We start from the raw sequence: 15431 nt of genomic DNA, 5'->3' as shown, positions 1-15431 counted from the left end.
CAAAATTGTAATCATGAAAAACCCATAGTTTTCCCTGTAAGATCCCCTCAAATGAGTAGCAAAAATACACACAAGATCGTGAACCACAGTTTTACTAAGTTCGATTTCAAAAATATTCGATATAAACATAATTCTCCTTACCTTTCCCTAAATAGCAAATCCAGAACTCTATGGTCCCTAAACAGTGAACCGAGTTCCAAAACCTACAATCAACAGTACAGAAGATACTCACAACACTGTTCTCTACAAAACTACCAGATCATAATTGAAAATCGAGCCTTACCTCGATTTTACGTCAAAACCCAAAAATATCCGAAACGTGATTCCGATCCATAGAACTTGTAGAGAATCCTTCCATGATGCTCGTGGTAACTTCAAATTCATGTTTCTCAGGATGAATAGTGAAGACATCTAGAGAGATGAAGAGTAGGGAGAGAGAGAGAGAGAGAAGATATTTGAGTTTTCTTAACTTGGAAGTAATGAAACTTCTATTTATAACCCTTTGACTCGACCACTTCTCGTCGACGAATTGCATCCTAGTCGATGAGGCTCTATGGTATTCTCGTCGACGAGACCAAGACCTCGTCGACGAGTCTGGGATCTCCGATTTTCCGAAACCCCTCAACTTCTCCTCGTTGACGAGCCTCTGAACTTCGTCGACAAGAGATACATGGACTTTGTCGACAAACTCTGACTTCGTCGACAAATCTTGCTAAATTCCAAATTTGCCCCTCTCTTATTAATTTAAACCCATATATCACGGTTTGGGTTCTTACAAATTAATTTCAAGCCCCTACAATTATTTTGTTAAATATTGAATAGGGATTAAGTGGTAAAATAAACTTAAATATTTTTGAAATACCCAATTCACCCCCTCTTGGGATAACATCGTAATTCACATCATATATGCATGAACTAATCTCAAAAGATAATCTTTTGTCATGCGGTGTATTTTTAAGTTTTAAATACCTTGGGTCATATGCTCACATTATAAGATTAAAGAGAATGCACAATCTAAGGGGGAACCACTTCACTTGGAAATATACGACTCCGAAATATTAAATTTCACATCAATCATTGTTATCATATATATATCTTGTGGGAATACATAAATCTTTAACAATTGGTATCCTTCAATCATCTTGTGATGCATGATCATACTATCTCTTTGACTTGATGATTTGAGTGGTTCAATACTGAATTGTTTGAGTTGTTGGATGTAAATTGTTGAACATTATTTTATTGAATTCAAATAGGTCACTTAGGAACATATTTAGTTTGGGAAATGCTCTATTTTCAATGGCATGCTGCCAAATTTTTTCAGAAAAATTTTCAAATTATTTCTTGTATCTAAATGATTGTTACTCATTGTTTGCCCAAATTACTTATTATTTTTTTATTCTTGGTCCTTTTTATTGTTGCCAAAAGGGGGAGACGAGGCAAAATTGGGTACATTAATAACATCAATTGAGCTTTATATCTCTTTATGCATATTGTTAGGGGGATCCTCTCTTGGCTGTACCCACTTTTGCATAAAACATTTGTCATCATAAAAAAGTAGGAGATTATTGGCATAGTTGGTCATATCCCATTTTGATAATGACAAATTCACTTAGTAATGATGTTTGCACTGAGACTTGCATGCAAGTTATGCATGAAATTGAAAAGAATGTTATATCATGATGGCGTGTGATTATATTATAGAAGATTGAAAAATATTGTACCCTATTTGTACTTGTGTTTTTATATTCTTCATTCTGGGTTGTAATTAACTATAGACTGTAACACTATATGGCCTGTAATAATCTGCATTATGTATGGTAGGACAATATGCTCAGAATGGCCTTAGATAAACCTTAGGTTCCCACACTTAGTGCAGAAAGCCCTAATATAGTTCTCATATTATTAGGGGTATTTTTAAATCAAGAAATGGACCTTAGGATAAATTCATAAGGACTTCGGGCGACTAAACTTGGCAAGTCAAATTGCCCTGGTCGATCGAACCGTGGACCGGTCAAAAAGTTGACTTGGACTCGAGCGACCGAACTTAAATGACTTAAGCATCCACGGTCAATCGAACTTGTACCTTGTACTTTTCCATCGTCCCCAAACGCCCAAACTTATAGTTCATTTTACCCTCGGGCGACTGAACATGGCCGTTCGATAAGTTGAACTTTGATTCAAATGACCAAACTTCGGGAAGAATGGAAATCGCCTTTGATTAGCAAACTGAACTTAAATTTAGACACCCGAACTTCAAAAATCACTTTTTCTGTTGTGCTTGTTCAGGCGACTAAACCATGGGTCAGGCGCCCGAAACTCTTAGGTTGACTATTTTTTTTTTAACTGCAATTAAGTTTTAAAACAAATTTAATAATATCTTATGTATCCCCAACGATCATAATTTTGACATTTTCTATATATATGAGTTCATTTATAAAAATTAATAGAAATTAGCATACTTGATTAGTAAAAAATTCTTTATTTTTCAAAGATCATATCTTTTACATACTAAACTCATACACTTATGTATCATTTAAAATTAGCCCACCATCGAAGACTTTCATGGGAACCTCAAGTTCAACAATGGGGAGCTTTTATAAATGAGCCATAATTAAATAGATTGCCGTCACTTTTGTAATTTGGTTCTTGCTTTGGGGTTTGCTCCTCTCAAATTTTCGAATGTTAATTGAAGAAGCCCTTCCCGCCAATCAAACAAGCTCCAGAGCCCTGCAACAAAGCCTCTTCTCACTGTTGCAGAGCTGCAACTCCGTCAAAAAGCTCGCTCAGATTCATACCCAAATAGTTGTTAATGGCTTTTACCAGAAAAGTTTCATTCTTGTCAAGTTCTTATCTTTGTATATAGCTTCTGGCAATCTCCTACATGCCTGCAGAGTTTTTGAACATTCAAAAAACCCATGTACCGCTGTTTGGAATCAGATAATTAGAGGCCACGCTAGCAGCGAGGCGCCGCGTAGATCTTTTGAGCTCTACAATCGGATGGTAGTGGCCGAAGCAGAGCCTGATGGGTTTACTTACTCATTTGTTCTCAGTGCCTGTGCGAAGTCTGGGTTGTTGAGAGAAGGCCAACAGGTGCACGGGAGGGTTATCTCAAATGGGTTATGTGCCAATGTGTTTGTTCAGACGAATTTGGTTAATTTGTATGCGGTAGCTGAAAGGGGTACTGGTTTTGGGAAGGCTCGTTGTGTGTTTGATGAAATGACCGAGAGAAGCATTGTGAGTTGGAATTCGTTGCTTGCAGCATATATGCGCTGTGGGGATATTGATGGGGCATGGAGAACTTTTGATGAGATGCCGGAAAGGAATGTCATCTCATGGACAACTATGGTTTCAGGATGTGCCCAACATGGGAAATGTAGACAAGCACTGTCCTTGTTCAGTGAAATGCAGAGGGGCCGTGTGGCATTGGACCAGGTTGCCTTGGTGGCAGTTCTATCAGCCTGTGCAGAATTAGGAGACTTGAAATTGGGGAGGTGGATTCACTCATACATTGACGAAACATTACGAGTTCAAAAGCAGCCACTGCTGGTGTCTTTGCAAAATGCACTTATACATATGTATGCAAGCTGTGGTGTTATTGAAGAAGCTTATAATGTATTTAAAAAGATGCCACAGAGAAGCACTGTTTCTTGGACGAGCATGATCACTGGATTTGCAAAACAGGGTCGTGCGGGTGAAGCCCTCAATGTATTTCAACTGATGCAGAGTCTAGGGGGAAACCAAGTGAGACCCGATGAGATAACCTTCATTGGGGTTCTCTGTGCCTGCAGCCATGCCGGGCTTGTTGACATGGGTCATCATTATTTTCAGCACATGATTCAACATTGGTGTATTGAGCCAAGGATTGAGCACTATGGATGCATGGTAGATCTATTGAGCCGTGCAGGTTTCTTGGATGAGGCACATAGACTCATTGGGACTATGCCCATGAGGCCTAATGATGCTGTATGGGGTGCTGTTCTTGGTGGTTGCAGAATTTATAAGAATGCTGAGCTCGCCTCTCGTGTAGCTCAAAATTTGGCTGTTGAACTTAACCCTGACCAAGCTGCAGGCTATCTTGTGCTCTTAAAAAATATATATGCATCTGCCAAAAGGTGGAATGATGTTGCTGGTGTGAGACAGAAGATGGTTGAAATGGGTGTGAGGAAGACTCCAGGACGAAGCTGGATACAAATAAATGGAGTTGTTCATGACTTCATGGCGGGTGATAGGACGCACAAGCATGCGTCTTCAATATATGATATGCTTGGTGAGATCTTGAGGCAAGTCAAACAGGAAAGTTGTAAGAGAGACACTACAGAGATAATTTTAGATGTTGATCAATAAGTTGGGCAGTGAAAGGTGGTTGGTTTGTGTTCTCGGCTTGATAAGCATCCCAAGGGAACTTGTTCTAATTAGTAAGGCCGCTGGGGTCATTCCTGCAAGACACCTTGCAAGATTTTGTTTTTATTTTTTGGGCGGTATTAGCATTAGCTCGCTCTCAGGGAAGGGCTAAAGTAACACATGCTTGTAATCATCTGCACTTAGCAGCCAATGTATTCTTTTGTGCCATCTCCCTAATCATGTTCATTGATTTATTCTGTAAAATCCATAGATCCTTAGGAAGCATTCTTAGCTCTTGGAGGCTTGTTGAACAAAATCATGCCCAGGATTGGCTCATTTATTTTATTTGACTGTATTTGTTTTGGCTAGTTAGTTGGCTCCAATTTTGTGTACCAATAAACTATAATTGTTTTAAATTAATTACCAAAATAGTTCTTTCAACTACATTTGCAGTATAATAGACCATGGACTATGCCTCTCTCTCTCTCTCTGAGATACATGCTGTGCACAACACAAAGTGCACGGATAGCCTTCAGATTATAAAGTACGAGAGTTCAATAACGTCATGTCCTATCTGCTTGCAGGGAGCATCAAACAAAAGAGAACAGAGAAGCTGAAATTGATTGTGAATATACATGGCAATAGGTGTATCACTTCAGTCATACATTTATATGTCCATGTTGTACATTTGAATTAACGACCCTCGAGTGAAGAATACACATAATTGATATATATACATATTTTTTGGAAAAACACTCAAATCAAATTATACTTCATGCTTTAAAAGTTTCATTTCAAATCCTGTAATGTTGAAATTATTGCAGAACATAAAACTTAAGAAGACACAGTCTCACACAGGTGAGGGTGGGTGCTATACCCATAAAATAAACCTATCCTATCGTACGTGGATAAATGCAGATTGGTTTAGAGTTTCTACGCAGCACAAGGGTGCTTTCAAGCATACTTCCCCTGCATTTGAACAAAAATACCCAGCACTGTTTGAAATAGGCATGAAGTTTGGTAGTTAGTCGTCAAAGGAAAGCAATGCTTGTTTGAACGAGACGAGAAAGGAGACGTGAAACTGGGTCGAAGCTTTGTTGGGAGGGCATGAGAGGGAAGGCAAGGAATAATACCTAGTGTACAGTAGTTGCTTTTCTTTGTGGCTGGGGATTGAGATTCTCCTTTGGGCCCCACTGTTTTTATTTTGATTCTTGATAAGAGGCATAAAAAGATAATATAACGCTTAATGTCCAATTTTCCAAGAGCACTAAAAATGTTCTCATCGTACTTCAACAACCTAATAATAAGCCATATTATATTTTAATTTTCTTCATACATTCAAAAATCGTAGTTTTATTTGTTCCTTCAATTAACTAAACCTAATTTTATTGTTATAATTATTAGTATATTCAATATAAGTAAAGTTACTTGTTACTCCCCAAATGGATCACCTGGATCCCTTGTTTGGAAGCCCCAGCCTCGAAGCAACCCGAACTCGAACTCAAACCCGAACATGAACGCAAACGCAAACGCAAACGCAAACCCAAACCATTATTACCCGTTATTTATAGTGTCAAGCACGCCAACATCATCGTCTTCAACCCCAGGACGCATCTTTCTGACTCGCTCTTTCTGGTAATCGATGGACTCGGGAAATTACCGATCAGAGATTGTGTTCTTCGATGTGGAGACGACGGTGCCCACCCGCTCGGGACAGCGTTTTGCCATTTTGGAGTTCGGATCAATCCTAGTGTGCCCTAGGAAGCTAGTGGAGCTGGAGAGCTACTCCACCCTCGTCCGGCCCTCCGACCTCTCCCTCCTCAGCTCCTTGTCCGTTCGCTGCAACGGCATTACCCGAGACGCCGTCATTTCCGCCCCAACCTTCACCGACATCGGCCCCAGGGTTTATGACCTTCTTCACGGTTCTTCTCTCTCTCTCTCTCTCTCTCTCTCTCTCTCTCTCTCTCTCTCTCTCTCTCTCTCTTATTTATGCGGTTTGTTTGTGTATATGTGTTTGCGTTTGCGAATCGGTTGAATGTTGTGAGCCGCCTTTTGAGCAGGGAGGATTTGGGCGGGTCATAATATATTGAGGTTTGATTGTGCCCGGATACGGGAGGCATTTGCGGACATTGGGCTGCCGGCGCCGGAGCCCAAGGGCACCATTGACTCTTTAGCTCTGTTGACTCAGAAGTTCGGAAGGAGAGCTGGCGATATGAAGGTAGTTACTATATCAATAGATGTACAATTGCATCTTTGGAAATGCAAAACTGTTTCTATTTTGAAATTTTGGGCTAATTTAGGACCCCAACTGCCCGGTTTGGGGAATTGTATGCAGTTTGGCCTTCTTATTTTATGGAATTCCATTCAAGTGCAAAATCAATTGGTATGTATGACAATTAGACTCTGGAATTGGAATTTCTATCAAGACTCAAAATTTCTATGCTATCAGACACAGCCTAAAAGATTTTTGCCCTATAAAATTTGGCCATCGACTTGCCAAAAGAAATTTGAACTTATCTCTCTCTATCTTTCTCTCTCTCAGACCTCCTTTATGGTTTTTCCTTTTAAATTATAACGTAGGTGTGGATGTTCTTACTGTTATTTTCCATGCACATCATGTTTCATCTTCTTATCTGCATCTTTTTAAGTCCTTCAGTAGGCAGTGATATTCTTTAGATAAAATTTGCTGCTTTAGTTATTTTTGGCGGCTCATTGATTCATGTTTTCTGTCGTATATATTGTCTTTTCTTGTGCATTCTGCTTCTTGCATTCTCCCTTTCTCTTGGTCCTTATTTTGCTTCTTGTTTCCTCTCATGGCCTTAACTTTCAAACATTTGCTCTTGCTTTTTATGCCTTCCTTCTTAAATAGGGGTAGTCATTTATTGAGCAATCTTCCCGGCCTTTTGATGACCCAATCAAACCATTGGTCCTTTCATTGTCTGCACCATTCAAATTTTCAAATGCTACCAAACTGCGAGAGAGTTGGTCCTTTCATTGCTTACACCATTCAAAATTTCAATTTTTTTCTTTCTTCAGCTACCAATCAGTGAGAGACTTTGTTGCGGAAGAATTCACAAAGAGGAACAAAATTTTATTGCACTGCTCTTGGACTAGAAATTTGTGGGAATTGGCTTTGTCCCTTAGCTTCACTAGGGTATTAAGTGGTTCTGTTAGGGAGGAACTTTGAGCCTGGAGAGGTGTAAATACCTGTGGTGAGGGGAAAAACTTTATTCCTGACCCCTCACACCAGCTTTTGGGTTGCGTGGGGGAAAAGAAATAGAAAAGCTTTTAGGAAGTTCTTTATTCTGAAAGATAGATTGTCTGAGCATATTTGTCTGCTTTATGGATTATACTTCCTGGATTTATGCGCTGCTTTAGATTTTTTTGGATTTCATATCATGTATGTTATTTTCTCTTTGTTTGTACAATTGTACTCAGGTTGGAACTTGGCTCCCTTTTGGTGGCCTTAAATGAATTTTTTGCTCATTAGAAAGATGTCTCTGACTTATTATTATTATTATTATTATTATTATTATTATTATTATCGAAAAGAAGTCTGTGACTGTTAAAGCATCTCTGTTAACAAGGTTGGGCGTTTGGAGGTTATATAGTGCTTCCTCCATTTCACTCATCCTCATTTTGGTTTTATACCAATAGACTTTGTGCTCCTTTTAGATCATTAAATGCCTAGAACTTGCACCATGAACCCAATCTGCTTTTCAATGTTGACTGGTTTATCACAACTTCCAAACCATATGGTCTTGATGGTTCCTATCTGCAGTATTAACTGAATTTTGTGTCAGTTCAAATTTTCCTGCAGCTTTGCTGTCTTTTTGAACCTCCCATCGGTAGCTGTTAATGTGCATTTGCTTGGTGCGACAGCCTTACTCTATTCACAGTGGATTATGGTTTACTGTTTAAGGGACTGCCTTTCAGTTGTGCTAGAATTTCTTTTGGTTTGATTTTTGGCCTTTCTAATGCTGTTAATGTCTGGTTATGTACTAAAAGTGAGATGGGAGAGGAATATGAAAAGTCAATTAGATAATTAGTTTTCTTCACATTATGGTATTGATCTTTCATATTTGAACAAAAGAAATGTCTTCATAGCAAAAAAATAGTATAATCAACTGTAAAAGGTTTTGAAATATGGCGAAGTTACATTTTAGCTGTGAAAACTTGGCAAGATTGAGTTGCCTCAAGCACCATCGAATTGAATAGATATTGCAGGTGGAAACTTAATATGTAATAGACCCAATGACCTTGCTAAGTGAGCACAAAAAGATTGCATTGATTTTTTTTATTTTGTTTTTGAAAAAAAACCTTTAGTTTTTAGTATTGTACTATTGTGGTTTTGCAGCTGATGTGAACCTTTTAATCTTGATATCTTTATACTTCCTGCAGATGGCTAGTCTTGCTTCCTATTTTGGTCTTGGACGGCAGATACATAGGTAATTGTGCAGGCTTGCAGGAGATAATAATCTCACAAATTCATGCTTTAATATGAGCTAAAGAGATAATCTCATGAATTCATTCTTTGGTATCAACCGGATGTTTTGGTTTACTTGAACTAATGTTCCACCACAATGACTTCTCAGGAGCTTAGATGATGTTCGGATGAATCTTGAGGTGCTCAAATATTGTGCAACGGTTTTGTTCTTGGTAATTAAATAATTTTAAAACCTAAAAATTTTGGCTTCTTGAATATTGATCCACACTATATTTGCAGTTATCATAATTACTTTATTTCTTAGATTTGACAACTTACCAATCTGCTCACTTTGAGATGCTCTATTTAAGTATTTCATTAATTTTATCAAACTGCTAATTTCCAGTCTAACATGCTTTGTTGCACTCTGAGGGATGCTGGGGATTATCGCACATGTGGCAACTGCCCCATCTCATCCCTTCATTGCTGTGGGGTCTGCAAAGTTTACACGGCTCCACTAAAATGGGCCCCTGAGATGGAACAATCTGTACAGTCATGACTCATGACTCTTCCTAGCATTGCCAATTTCAGTATTCCCTGTTTATTTTGTTGAACCACATGAAACAGTGATTTCACAATATTGCATGCCCTTGGAATGAAGATGAGCTTTTCTCAACTTTGATGACAGATAGTTGTCCCGAGAAATCTGTCCCACTGCTATTAGCGCTTCCAAAGTTAATTACTTTTCATGTTCTGGTGCATTCTGTCAACAATATGCTTAAATTGTTCACATTTGATGATTCTTGCATGCCTGCTATCATTATTTGTGCAAGAAATTTGGTTTTCATTTATTTTTGTTCCTCATTTACCATTACTGATGGCTTTTATTTCTTCGGTAGGCACAGAACCCTAGAATTGAGTGTGCACCACTGGAAAGAATTAGTGTTTGTCAATAATTTTAAACCTACACTATTAGTCAGGTTCTGAAATGACTAAATTCTCTTGGTGTGTAAATTTTATGATTACTGTGTGGGTAAGCCTTTTTGACTGCAAGCTATGGTTGCATTTGGTTTGCAGGGTGTCTATTGCTAAGAATAGAATGGAATAAAGTGAGAATACAATAGGAGTTGTAAGGCGATATAATAATTTACAATAAGGTCACCATCCAAAAGTTTGTGTAATTCTATCCAATGTGGAATAGGATAGAATAGACAATCCTGTGGTTAAATTTGGGAATAACTTATTACATGTTATGGATTAATAAGATTTTTGCATTGTCATTTGCTTTGTGATGACAACACTTTTTCTTATATTAGCTTGAAAATCCCTATAATATTTCCATTCTATTCTAGGGAATAGAAATTCCACAAACCAAACATAAGCTAATTGCTGGAAACTATACTTTATAGACTTTATTTTAGATCAGACCTTGGAATCCTTCATTGCCTGGTAGGCCAAGAATGCATATTTCTTCATGCCTGAATGAAGATTAAGTGGAGTTGGTTGCAGGTTTGGATTGTTTATAAAGTTGTTTGTCATTCTTGCAGGAGTCAAGCCTCCCAGACATATTCACAGAAAATAGTTGGGTTTCTCCAAACGCTACTACAAGAAGTCGTAGCAATGAAAAGTTATCTCCAAAGGGGACGAGATTAAAAGTGAACAGCCCCACAGGGAGTCTCAAGTTGGAAACTTGTGCTGCATTGTCTCCTACAAATCGAAGAACTGAAGAAAATAGCATGTTATCATCTCCCACATCCAGTGGCACAGGGGAAGGAGTTCAGAATTTGGCTGAAACCAATACTTCTTCACTGGATCCTTTTGACATGGGCATACTTGGCAATGAAATCACTATGGTGGAAATACCTGTGGCAGACTCTTCTGGGATGTCGTCCACAATAGCTATCTCTGTGGATTGCAATGCTGACTTTTTAGAGCCTGATAAAATTTCTATTCCTTCAATTAGTGCATTTCTTGTCCCATTTTACCATGGGAGCCAGAAAATAAAGATAGTGCACAAAGATTGCGTCTTGCAGCTTTTTTGTGCTCATCTGAAGGTGAGGTTTGGCATAAACATGAAGTTTCTTGATCATTCTGGCCGGCCACAGTTAAAATTTGGGGTGGAAGCATGCCCAAACTTATGTAGGATTCTGGATGCATGCGATGATATTGCTCAGAAGATGTCTGTGGATTCTGGTAGCACCTCTGAATGGAGGCGTACAGTGATGAGGAAAAATGGCTTCTTCAACTCTCCTACAGTGAGACTGGTGTAAGTTTCTATTGATCCTTTTCACAGGAGATAGGGTAACTGAAATAGTTTTTGAATGGAATGAAATGTTAATCTTGTTGGCATGCTTGGTCACCTATTGAATTACTGTGCTGCAACAGTATCTGCCTATTGTATGATTTGTTTCTGTTCTTTCTAGAGCGAAGCATTATGAAATGAACGTAATTAGTAGGAGACTTGTCCTTAGAAGTTAGGGTGGTCATGCTCATTGACTCAAAAGCTCATGGTTTAATTTGCTTTATCCTTTTGTGCTATTTACATTTTATCCTTTGCTGTTTACATATGGAACTTGTTCATTCCAGTGTTCTTAAGCTTTGTTTGGTTACTGAGATCCGAATGGAAAGGAAATTATGAGGTCTTGCACATTTTCACTATTTCAAACTTTTTAGTTCTGAAAGAGAACATAAACTGTTAAATTTAATTCCTACCAGACCCTCTCCTTTGAAATCTAACGTGATTGCATTTTGTACAGCATACCGACTGTGGTCAACCAGGATACTGCTACTTACAGCACAGAGATATTGCAGAAAGAATCTTCTGGGTGTTTGCAAAAGCTTGTGTTTAGTAGGTTTGATGCTGCAGAACTCAATTCCTTCCTTGTTCCAGGAACTTTCATAGATGCATACTTGACCTTGGATCCATATGACTATCAGCAAAATGCTGGCATTCGACTGGTAGCAAAAAAGTTAGTTATCAACTCCACGTGATGGGAACCGGTCAAAAGATACCCAAATTCCTCAAGATGCTTTGTAGGACACCATGCTGCTAATTTAACATTCTTTGTCAAAATTTGAAAGGAAAAAAAAAAAAAAAAAACCAGTAAAGCAGTGAATCATGATAGATAATTTGAATACATGTATTGTTTTATCTGTTAATATTTTTATCAGAACGTTGATTTAAATTTAAGTGCACGACATATTTCTTCTATTTTCTGTGTTTCTTTTCCTCTTTCATTTGGTGTTGAAATCCAGCATAAAAGTGGACTTCTCGTGCATTTGAGCAGGCGAAGACACTTCCCCAGATACAATTTTAAATACTCAGGATACTATTTGGCAAGAGACTTTTGCCGTGCACCTTAATTCTCCTTATTTAACAATTTCACCCAAAATGCTGTTTTGTTTGTTTGCTTGTTTTTTGTTTTCCCTTAATTTTTTTTTTCCAGTTTGTTTTTGCTGTCCCCTGCCCCCTGCCCCAAAGCCATGTTAGGGAAATCTACAGAATGCTAGGAGGCAACCAAGGATTGATGAATAAACAGGAAGCACATTCGCATAGAAATTACTAGTTTTTTGATTGATGACTGTCTAGATGTTTCCTTGAGAGATCAATTAGCCAACAAACACAAGGGCTAGCTTTCCGACTATTGAGCATTGATTCTATGAGGTACTATTTGATTGTTCAGGATAGATTGTATGCAAAGCAAAAGATCAGGCAGCTAATTCTCCCAAATCCTATCACCTCCCTAATACTCCCCCATTGGAAGGACTCAAAACCTGTGCCACGACCAATGAGCCCATTGCCTTGGGGTAAATTCTTGTCCAATAACCTTGTTATCTTACCCTAACAATCTAGTGCTCTAGTTTCTGCTCTTGTAGACCCAAGGAGGATCAGCAAGTCTGTCAAGGGTCAAGTCAATCATTTTGCTTACGTCAAGTCGATTGTTCATGTGAAGGATTGTTGCATATGTAGCCTACCACTGACCACACTCTTGTAACAAATGCAATAATAGCAGCCATAATGTTAGCTGCATAATCATCGACCTGTAAATGCTAACTAGCCACAGTCATTCAATTGAACAAGAAAGTAGCAGTGAATGTTTTTCTAGGATCAATATTTGATTCAATCCCTCACAAACATAAATATGATGATGTATAACCTACCTATAGATATACAAAAGAGACGGAGTTACACTCCTATTGATACTATTGCACCTTTTACTAACTTTGACGTTAGAGGGTCATTCCTAAAGCACTTTATAGTTGTGTTTTTTTATAACTTCCCAGTTCAAAGTATCATAATAAGGTTTCTTAATCCCTTCGAGCTTTTGAGATCAAAATTAGAGTCATCATTTACCATTGTTGTGAGAACGTCTAAGTAAAATCTATGACAACTTTTTCAGAATGTGATTGTGAATTCAAGGAATAACTTGTTGGCAAGTACCTCCTATACCGTTGAACAAAAGCCCTTATCTTAAGCCTCTCTTAGTGAGAGACAAGTGTCAGTATTTTTCAGCTTATGTGGTATATCTCAAGGCCCAAATAAATTTTCCAAGGTAGGAAATAAAAACTCTATTGGCAAAAAATGGTCAAAGAAATTTGAACCATGAGGAGCATGTTGCCAAACCTTGCATGGGACAAAACCATGGTAATTTTGGCCTAGGAATGATAAATACCACAAGTCTCCAAGTCAAAGTATGCAATAATGACCAACATGATAGCAAGTTATGTTAATAAGGCTATATAAAACATAGGAAAAGATAAACTAACGTGGTGTCATTCTCATTATCCAAATTAGGGGTTGTTTGCTCATTATATTGTTCCATTACTTGTATTTGAGTTGTGTGGACTTATTTAACCATTCCTTGTCATTTCCTTAGGTTTTGTTTGGGCATTACGTGTTTATGTTACCTCTCAATACCTCCCCATTCATTTTGCTTGGAGCCATTACATTAGATGGTAGGTGGTTGTCCTAGCCATTGCATTGCAATTTGTTTTTGTCTCTTTTCTTTTTCCTTTATGTAAAGATGGTAGGTTGTCATTCCACGCCCTGCATATTCACATATATATATTTTTTTCTATTTTTCCTTTTATGAAAAGATGCTAAGCAGTAATCCCAACCAGTATATCTTCATTTTCCTTTATGTACATTTGAATCATCTCTCCTGGATGGTGGTGGGAGTCCTTATGAAGGACCCTCATTATTTTAGCCCTATTAGAAGGAACAAAGACACAATGAACTAGTTACCATCTCTATATGAAGGAAAAAACATATAAGTAGGATTATTGCTTACCAACACTATATAAAAGAAACAACAAATGATATTATGGCTGAGATGGCAATTTTCCATTTCTGTGTGAAGGAAAAAGAATGCCATTGCCCACCATCAACAATGATTCGCGAGGGAGGGTATGATTAAATTCTTAATAATTTTATCTTTTAAAATTCTATATTTGGTTGTAAACGATAAAACAAAACATATTCATGTTTCAATGTTTCAAAAAATTTAACCCCTTCCCCCCCCCCCCCCCTCTCTTTTTTTTTGCTAATGGTATTTTTGAAAAGTAAACTTTATTGTTTTCGATATTTATTTAGAACATCTGTTCTTAATAGCATTTCTTCATAACTTCAAAGTAAAGTTGGAAGAGAAGGAATATTTATTTTCTTGGCTGACACAATACAATAAATATATATTTTTGTAGATCTAATATGATGCAAATCCTTTTTATACTACTAGAGCCTTATGATGCAAATCCTTTTTATACTACTAGAGCCTTACTTTATAGTATCTTATCAATTTATTTATTTTGAGTCTACGTTGAACTAAAAGATATAAAAATGGTTGGGATGATTACTTACCATCTCTATATAAAAGAAAAACTATATAGTGGCGGACATGACTATCGACCATCTTTATGTATTTGTCACTTGTAACCATGACTTAACAAGAGCAATTATGGGCAAGTTACTATGACTAGTGGGAATAAGGAAAGTGCTGATATGCCTATTACCTCACTATAAAGCCTAATTAAGTCACAATTAAGGTCAGATCTAAGTTGTCTCATGGAGGGAATTAGTGACCCTACAATATAAGAAAGGAAAGGGAAACATACCAAAGTAGGTATACTCTAACACCTTGATGGTAATGCTCTCCTTTCCTCACACTAATAACCATACTAACTTTAGCATTATAAGGTTTTGTTAGCCTTAGAGGTTACATGAGTTTAATTGTCTTATTTTGATGATAACAACTCATTAGTGGTTTTAGGTGAGCTTATCTTTGCATATTAAGTTATGGTTAGTATAATAAAAAATGTAAAGATTAAGGAAATTTTTAATAGTTTAGACATCATCAAAAAGGGGGGAGAATGTTAGCCTTGGTGGCTACACTATCATGGTTTATGTATTTTGATGATATTAACCTATATGTGGTTTTTAGTGTTTTCCATCTTTGTAGATCATGCTTAGTACAGGTACAAGAGTCAAATACATAAAGTATTAGTCAAAAGGCAAAGATCTAACTGAGTTGATGTTCAAATGGAAAGATCAAATGAACACGTACTCGAAAGAACCCAAACACAACCAAAGGGAGCTTAATGTTGGATTTTATGTAATGGGTGTGTGTTTGAGGTATTATATCTTGTAACTCTTGCGGTTTTGTTT

At 37.5% G+C, this 15431-nt stretch overlaps 2 protein-coding genes across 2 annotated transcripts; both read left to right on the top strand.

Annotated features, from left to right (window-relative positions):
- Window positions 1-2634: 2634 nt before the first annotated feature.
- Window positions 2635-4788, top strand: LOC131146391 (pentatricopeptide repeat-containing protein At5g66520-like). The gene has a single exon (XM_058095976.1). It carries the CDS (start codon window positions 2683-2685, stop codon window positions 4345-4347), a length of 1665 nt encoding a protein of 554 aa, XP_057951959.1. The 5' UTR covers window positions 2635-2682; the 3' UTR covers window positions 4348-4788.
- Window positions 4789-5676: 888 nt separating this feature from the next.
- On the top strand, window positions 5677-11981 carry LOC131146448 (protein NEN1-like). The gene is made up of 6 exons (XM_058096070.1): window positions 5677-6266; window positions 6405-6562; window positions 8746-8792; window positions 8940-9003; window positions 10318-11036; window positions 11527-11981. The coding sequence occupies exons 1-6, from the start codon at window positions 5987-5989 to the stop codon at window positions 11759-11761; spliced, it is 1503 nt and encodes a 500-aa protein (XP_057952053.1). The 5' UTR covers window positions 5677-5986; the 3' UTR covers window positions 11762-11981.
- Window positions 11982-15431: the final 3450 nt, after the last annotated feature.

The sequence above is a fragment of the Malania oleifera genome, chromosome 13, assembly GCF_029873635.1.
Source record: "Malania oleifera isolate guangnan ecotype guangnan chromosome 13, ASM2987363v1, whole genome shotgun sequence".
NCBI lineage: Eukaryota > Viridiplantae > Streptophyta > Magnoliopsida > Santalales > Ximeniaceae > Malania > Malania oleifera.
The sequence above is the reverse complement of the archived record's forward strand: the minus strand, read 5'-3'. Positions and strand labels throughout refer to the sequence as shown.